The following is a 7,705-nucleotide window of genomic DNA, read 5'->3' as shown; positions in this document are numbered from 1 at the left end:
ACAAACAAATAAAACCTCTTTTTTCTTCCTCTTTTTTCCCTTTCCATCTTTCTATCTATCTCTCTCTATCTGTTGGTGTAGTGGGACACTGCGTTTGATTAGAGATCTGTTTATTCAGGTAATTTAATTGGTTAGTGTCAAGTTGAAGGAGATGATTGGTTTTATGTTACTTTCACCAAAATTGGATTCAATTCAATTGAATAATTGATAGCTAGATAGATACTCAATCAACCTCATCCCTCTCGTAGTCTCAACTACCTGTACCTCTATTCATTGCTCTTCTCTAAGTTTTTTTTTTTGCCCAATTTTTGTTTATTGTTTTTCCTTTTTTCTATCCCATGATTTTTGTTCCTTCCTTACTTAAGCAGGTTCTTCCCTTTGAAGTTCGCAATTTGAATTCCAGAGAAAGATGAAAGGTGCAGTACTGGTGGCTATTGCCGCTTCCATAGGCAATTTTCTTCAAGGATGGGATAATGCTACTATTGCTGGTAACACACTCAGATTCACTTCATTAGCATGCCCCTTTTGCCTGATCTGACATAATCAATCTTCAATTTCGGCTGATACTATGTTATTGTTCCCTTTTATTATGTTTTAGGTGCCGTTGTTTACATTAAGAAAGACCTTGCTTTGCAAACAACTGTGGAAGGGCTTGTGGTGGCCATGTCCCTCATCGGAGCGACGGTGATCACGACGTGCTCCGGTCCCATCTCGGATTGGCTTGGGCGCAGGCCCATGTTGATAATCTCATCATTGCTCTATTTTTTGGGTAGTTTGGTGATGCTATGGTCCCCTAATGTGTATGTGTTGTGCCTGGCAAGGTTACTTGATGGATTTGGGATTGGTCTTGCTGTTACTCTTGTTCCTGTTTATATATCTGAGACTGCCCCATCTGAGATTAGGGGATCCTTGAATACACTTCCCCAATTCAGTGGTTCTGGGGGCATGTTTCTGTCCTATTGTCTGGTTTTCTGGTTCTCATTCAGTGCCTCTCCTAACTGGAGAGTAATGCTTGGGATTCTTTCCATTCCTTCTCTTTTTTATTTCCTGTTGACAATCTTTTTCTTGCCGGAGTCTCCCCGGTGGCTCGTCAGCAAAGGGAAGATGCTTGAGGCTAAAAAGGTTCTCCAAAGATTGCGCGGCAGGGAAGATGTGGCCGGTAACCCTGTCTTAAACCCATTTTGAATTATGATTCTGCAGAGATCTTGATGGATTTGAATTGTGATAGCCTTGCAACAATTGTAGCAATGATTGTATTGCAAAAAATCAAAGGAAAATACAGCTGATGAGGCAGCAATTGATGCCTCGATACACCTAGCAATAACAATTTTAAACCATCTTGTTAAGTTTATGTAGGAATTGGACAAATGTTAACTGTTATAGGAGATAATGGATGAAATTTACTATGGACTTAATCCATTGAAATCTCAAGCTGTATGTTGAAATGATTGGGGGATAGTTGTAACATATATATGCTTGCTTACTTGACTATGACATGCAAAGTGTGATTATTGTTATCCTGAAACACTCTGGGTTAGTAATACATGGATGTTCCAGTTTTTTCATTACAATACAACCTTCTTAATTGTCATAAATTGCTCTCATTGTATCTTGTAACTGCTTTATTGCGTGTAATTCATTTCATTGCATATTCTCTTACCTTTTTCATCTGTTACGATCAATCATTTTGTGAATTTGTTAATTTATACAGGTGAGATGGCATTGCTGGTTGAAGGTCTTGGGGTTGGAGGTGATACAACTATAGAAGAGTATATAATAGGCCCTGCAGATGAGGATGGAGAAGGTCAAATACAAACAGCAGAGAAAGACAAAGTCCGATTATACGGATCCCAAGCTGGCCTCTCGTGGTTAGCAAAACCTGTTACTGGACAGAGTTCTCTAGGTCTTGTGTCACGCCATGGAAGCATTGTCAACCAAAGCATGCCTCTCATGGACCCTGTTGTGACCCTATTTGGCAGCGTTCATGAGAAGCTCCCTGAACAAGGAAGCATGCGCAGCACCCTATTTCCACATTTTGGAAGCATGTTCAGCACAGCTGATCCTCATGCCAAAAATGAACAGTGGGACGAGGAGAGCCTACAAAGAGAAGGCGAGGAGTACGCATCAGAAGCGGGTGGAGACTCCGATGACAATCTGCAAAGTCCCTTGATCTCGCGTCAAACAACAAGCATCGAAAAGGAAATGCCACCTCCTCCTTCTCATGGCAGTATACTGAGCAGCATGAGACGTCACAGTAGTCTCATGCAAGGTGAACCAGTTGGTAGCACTGGTATTGGCGGTGGCTGGCAACTAGCATGGAAATGGAATGAGAAAGGTGAGGATGGGAAAAAGGAAGGAGGGTTTAAAAGGATTTACTTGCACCAGGAGGCTGGTCCAGTCCCAAGTAAAGGATCTGTTGTGTCGATTCCTGGCGAAGGTGACTTTGTCCAGGCTGCTGCATTGGTAAGCCAGCCTGCTCTTTACTCCAAGGAGCTTATTGGTGGGCAGCCAGTTGGCCCTGCAATGGTTCACCCATCTGAGACCGCTTCAAAGGGGCCAATTTGGAAAGCTCTTCTCGAACCAGGCGTTAAGCATGCATTGGTTGTTGGAATTGGAATACAACTACTTCAGCAGGTAATATGTGGTTACCTTTTATAGTTATCTTCTGCCTTTGCACGGTTAATTAGATAATGCTTTCTTTACATGGTATTTCATTCTAGGCTCTAGCACTTGAATGTACAATCGCTTGTGGACTGCTTGGTTTTGGCTTAATAATTTACAAAAAGAAAACATAAAACATAATTTTTCGAAAGATGTTGACATTCAAGATTTCGGGATGTGCTGTGATAAAATAGTAGTGGAAACTTTAAGATCAGCATTCTTACCTAATCAGACTGTTTGAGGAGTGGTTTAGAAATATGCTTTCTTGTATTAGTAACAGAAATATATACTGTTGTTGTTTGACCTTATTCTTCCTGTCTGGATTTCTAGTTTGCTATTCCAGCTTTCAGCATTAACATGGTGGTCTGTCTGTTATCAATAACTAACACCAACTTCTATATTGGATGTGCAGTTTTCTGGTATAAATGGTGTTCTATATTACACTCCTCAAATCCTTTCAGAGGCCGGCGTTGAAGTTCTCCTTGCCGATTTGGGCATCGGCTCAGAGTCTGCATCTTTCCTTATCAGTGCTTTAACAACCTTGTTGATGCTTCCATGTATAGCCATAGCGATGAGGCTCATGGATGTTTCTGGCAGAAGGTATATTTTCTCTAAATTAATGTCAATGTCTTTGAAAAAGCTGTTTAGTATCTTGTTTTGTTCAACTTGATTTGTTCTCATTACACAAACCCTAATATTGCAGGCAGCTGCTGCTCACTACAATTCCAGTGCTGATAGTGTCACTCATCATTTTGGTCATTGGGAGCGTCGTAAATTTTGGCAGTGTTGTCCATGCAGCAATTTCAACTGTATGCGTTGTTGTTTACTTCTGTTGCTTTGTGATGGCTTATGGACCGGTTCCAAACATCCTTTGCTCAGAGATCTTTCCGACAAGGGTGCGTGGGCTCTGCATTGCCATCTGCGCTTTGGTGTTCTGGATCGGAGATATCATAGTGACATACACGCTGCCCGTGATGCTCAGTACTATAGGACTCAGTGGAATCTTTGGCATTTATGCGGTTGTGTGTTTGATCTCGTGGATATTTGTGTTTTTGAAGGTCCCTGAAACAAAGGGAATGCCCCTTGAAGTCATCACGGAATTCTTTGCTGTTGGTTCTAAGCAGGCTGTTGCTGCCAAGAATGAGTGACGGGATTCGTTGTATACATCTGCTATGTTTGTGGCTAAAGCCAAAATCTCTCATGTTTATAGATTTTGCTTGTCATTAAGTTTTTAATTGGAGGAGAATATGTTCTGGTTATCAAGCATATGGATGTATTTTTTCTTCTCTCGTATACTAAAATTTTGCATTTTATAGTGATAAAGCTTTTGATTTCAAGTCTGTGTTTATAATAAATTTATTAGGAAGTAAGGAACTTTATAAAAGAATCTGCCAATAAAATCTTTTTTTTTTTTTACAAAAATAAAACTTGGTAGTTTTGAATGTATTAAATTGAATACATTAAAATCTTTAATATTCTCGAGTATTAACGAAATCTGTGTTATATAAATTATAAAGTACCTTTGATCTTTTGGATAAAAATCATTTAAAGTGAAAAAATGAATACAATTTCCAATTCCTACCTTTTTCTTTTTGGTTTTAAATCAAAGTAGCTTTATTTTATTTTTATTATGTTTAAATGTTCTTTGATTGAACATCACCCATTTTACAACATATGCGGTCTGCTTCCACTAACGCTAATTCCGTGTCAACAATGGAGTAAGTGCATTTATTCCCAACTTTCCAGGAATTCTCATGCTTAATCGAGTTAATTCGTTATTCTTAAATATGTTACAAACAGCGACAATTTTAATGCAAAGCCAAGTCACTCGGCACGAGAATTCGCATTAAAAACACTCGATGTTACACATGTTCTCATTCTTCCTAGTTTTTCCTCTCGGGTGTGTACGCATCAAGATATACGACGACAACACTGTAAAAATGGTCTTTCCCCCTTAGTCTCTCACAATTATCTGACGTAAAAGGTGAAACAGAGCAACAGCACAGCTCGACAATGTGCAGCAATTAAATTAATATTTACAGTGCTCATCTTTACAAATTCACAGTCCCAAAGTACCTCGATGAATATTGAATAGTGCAAAAATTTTGGCCACTTCCCATATATGTTGTCATGGAGATTCATAGCCCGCCAGAGAGAAAATTTAACTCGTAAAACAATGTAAGCAGAAGCTGTGTCCATCATTTAAAGATTCTAATCTTCTTGGGAAGATGATTTACCTTCCAAATTATTTAAGCCAATATCTGATTTGGAGGGCTTGGAATCAGGCACTTGATTGTTTACAGAGCTCTTCTCTGCAAGGGAGTTGAATGGCCTCTCAAATTCTCTAGCAGTGGCGGGATCTATTACTGCTTTCTTTAGTTTTTGCTCCTGCAAAATTCATGGACATAGATTTTATGTAGTGCACATGAGTTCGAAAATATAGAGTCAACCAAAAGCCAACTTCAGTGTCATATTCAAAACACCAAAAATTAACATGTTCATTCATGCTGCTAAATAAACTAAACTTGGTTTGACCATTTGGCTCGCGTATTCTTGTACATGGTGTATTTGCCCAGAACTAATTGTGATTAGATCAAACTAAATATCCAAAGATTAAAGAGTATCTATTTTTGCTCAGCTTCATATTTGGGTATATGACAGGATAAGAACATTGAAGAGTTGGCTACGCTAGCTGAAGATTTATGAGATTATATTAATATATTCAAGAGTAAATGGACAAAAGTACACATGAAAGAATTTGGAGTGGACAAAAATACATACCAAAGTTCATAAACATCAAAGTATATCCGAAAGATTGATTTTGATGGACAAAAGTACACCCCAGACCTTCCAAACCCATTAATGGCATGATACTTTTGTCCATCGAAAACAATATTTCGAGTATACTTTCATACGTACTTTTGTCCACGCCAAACTCTTTGATGGGTACTTTTGTTCATTTACTCTATATTCAATAAGGTGATTAAAGTTCCAAAATGCTACCGAGTACCATAAGGCTTACATTTTGTAGAGCTTCAAGCTTTCTTTGCAGCGCCTCATGCTCAGCCTGAATACGGAAAGGAACTCCATGCTTTTGATACACATTGTTTTGGGCTAGCTCCTCGTCAAGATCAGTGGCTGTGGTTGCAAAGGGATGATTTGCAGGAATCCACCTGATTGTATCAGGATCAGCATCTGGAGGAACAGTGTCTCCTTCCCTAAGGAACATGGTTGGTCGCTTCCACTGGTATGCGCGTGATCTCCTTCTCTGGTGGATGGCTTGTTGCTCTTCGGTGAGTGTAACAGGTGCTAAACGATAAACCTTGCCACACATTTCAACAGTAGAGTTGCTTTTACCAACCTTGACCATTGGATTATTGAACGGGTCTTCATACTTAAGAGGCCTAGAACTGAAAATACGCATGTAAAAAATGTCAATAATATAGGCAAAAGAAATTATCGGCATAATCAGACAAACCGTGTGCTATATAATGTTAGATGTATTCATGTTGCTTTACCTAATAGCTTAAGCTTTTGTAAGAGTTGATTATAAACATAGTAATAAAGAATAGACTATGGCTGGAAGAATAGGAATTGAAATCTTGCCATTACGACACATTATCAAATCCCTAGGGTTGATCAATTTTGAGCATTCACCTAAAAAGCTTATGATTCTTGACACGAGGACAATATATTCAGTCTCACTACAACCTATTAACTAATCTAATTTCATAATCCAGAGTAAGAAGCTAGATAATTAATCAATTATTAAAAATTGAAAAAAGTGATAAGGATAGACATCATACATGCCTCTTCTATCGGATCTGAGTTGGCCACGCCTGACAAGATCAGCTACGGAGCCAGGGCGGTGGTTTCTTTGGGAGAATACTCTCTCTGCAAATGCTCTCACTCCCACAAACAAAACAAGAGCCACAACGCACATCCAAATCGGATACTTCATTCCACCGTCTCCATTAACCTGGTGGTCCAAATTTGCATTTTTTTTTTTCAATCTTTCAAAATATTAATAATAAATTGAAGTTATGAACGGGGAAGGAAAGCTTACCAGAAAGGAAAGAGGAGGAGGCGGAGGATTGAGGATGGAAGTAAATAGGTGATTGTGGAATTTTGCAACGGAATTAACGGAGTCTTGTCTGAGCTGGTTGGTGCGAGTGGTGATTAGGGAGCACCATTTGGAGATTCCGTTCCTAATTATACGAACACCATTGCCACCGCCACTGCCATGACTGTTGTTGCTGCTGCTACAGATGACGATGGAGGGCTACATACAATGTGTGAACAATTCATTACAACTCAATAAAACGAAATAGCAGGGAAATGAAGTGAGGTGAAGTGAAGTAGGGTTTAGAAGAGAACTTACCGGAACAGAAAGAGTCCGAAACTGCAGTGTCCAAATTGAAGGCATGATATGTGATGTGATGTGCTCTAACCTCTCTGAGCTCAGTGAATAAATCAATGGCGGCCAATTTCTGCTTCAATATCAAAGTTCCATTCCATTACATTACTACCTCTTCGTGAAGCTCCAGCCACTAGGTAAAGTATAAACTCGTAAAGCAACTGCCTCGCTGATTATGATTATTATTGTTACTTTCTTTCTTCCTCTTAAAAATAGATGCATGTCTAAAGCAGTGATAAAATCCGCCTAAATAATGAGGCAGGAAAGGATCCGTGGCGCAATGGTAGCGCGTCTGACTCCAGATCAGAAGGTTGCGTGTTCGATTCACGTCGGGTTCATCTTTTGCACAAATACTCAAATCTCTATCATACAACTTGGGCCTGCATTGATCTAAATCTAATTCTAACCGGCCCATTAAACACAACATAATGGTACGGGAATATTTTTGGTTGGATGCGTCTTAAAGTTAATTATTTTTTTACTAATTATCCAGATTATCCTAAAGCAGTGTTATGACTGTTATCAGAACTGGACCGACTCATCCGATCGGACTGGATAAAGAAGAGAACCAACAAGACCTAGTTTAAATTGGTTGGATTTGACTAAGACCGGTGAACCGACAAATTT

At 39.2% G+C, this 7,705-nt stretch overlaps 2 protein-coding genes and 1 non-coding gene across 4 annotated transcripts; 2 read left to right on the top strand and 1 right to left on the bottom strand.

The window, feature by feature from the left end:
* Position 1: 1 nt before the first annotated feature.
* Positions 2-3,998, top strand: LOC107460229 (monosaccharide-sensing protein 2). Of its 2 annotated transcripts, none has more exons than XM_016078573.3 (6): positions 2-118; positions 369-488; positions 599-1,159; positions 1,712-2,634; positions 3,074-3,261; positions 3,365-3,998. In XM_016078573.3, the coding sequence occupies exons 2-6, from the start codon at positions 410-412 to the stop codon at positions 3,807-3,809; spliced, it is 2,196 nt and encodes a 731-aa protein (XP_015934059.1). In that variant the 5' UTR covers positions 2-118; positions 369-409; the 3' UTR covers positions 3,810-3,998. The 2 variants fall into 2 exon arrangements, with proteins under 2 accessions (XP_015934059.1, XP_015934060.1); XM_016078574.3 differs by having other exon boundaries at positions 366-488.
* Positions 3,999-4,666: 668 nt separating this feature from the next.
* On the bottom strand, positions 4,667-7,264 carry LOC107460265 (protein MULTIPLE CHLOROPLAST DIVISION SITE 1). The gene is made up of 5 exons (XM_016078615.3): positions 7,043-7,264; positions 6,728-6,943; positions 6,468-6,640; positions 5,684-6,071; positions 4,667-5,049 (listed from the first exon to the last, which is right to left on the bottom strand). Exons 1-5 carry the CDS (start codon positions 7,085-7,087, stop codon positions 4,873-4,875), a joined length of 999 nt encoding a protein of 332 aa, XP_015934101.1. The 5' UTR covers positions 7,088-7,264; the 3' UTR covers positions 4,667-4,872.
* Positions 7,265-7,344: 80 nt separating this feature from the next.
* On the top strand, positions 7,345-7,416 carry TRNAW-CCA (transfer RNA tryptophan (anticodon CCA)). Its single transcript has one exon. It is a non-coding gene; the product is annotated as a tRNA-Trp (tRNA).
* Positions 7,417-7,705: the final 289 nt, after the last annotated feature.

This window comes from Arachis duranensis, chromosome 8, assembly GCF_000817695.3.
Source record: "Arachis duranensis cultivar V14167 chromosome 8, aradu.V14167.gnm2.J7QH, whole genome shotgun sequence".
In the NCBI taxonomy this organism is placed as follows: domain Eukaryota; kingdom Viridiplantae; phylum Streptophyta; class Magnoliopsida; order Fabales; family Fabaceae; genus Arachis; species Arachis duranensis.
Note: the sequence above shows the minus strand (reverse complement) of the source record. Positions and strands in the feature narration are given on the sequence as shown.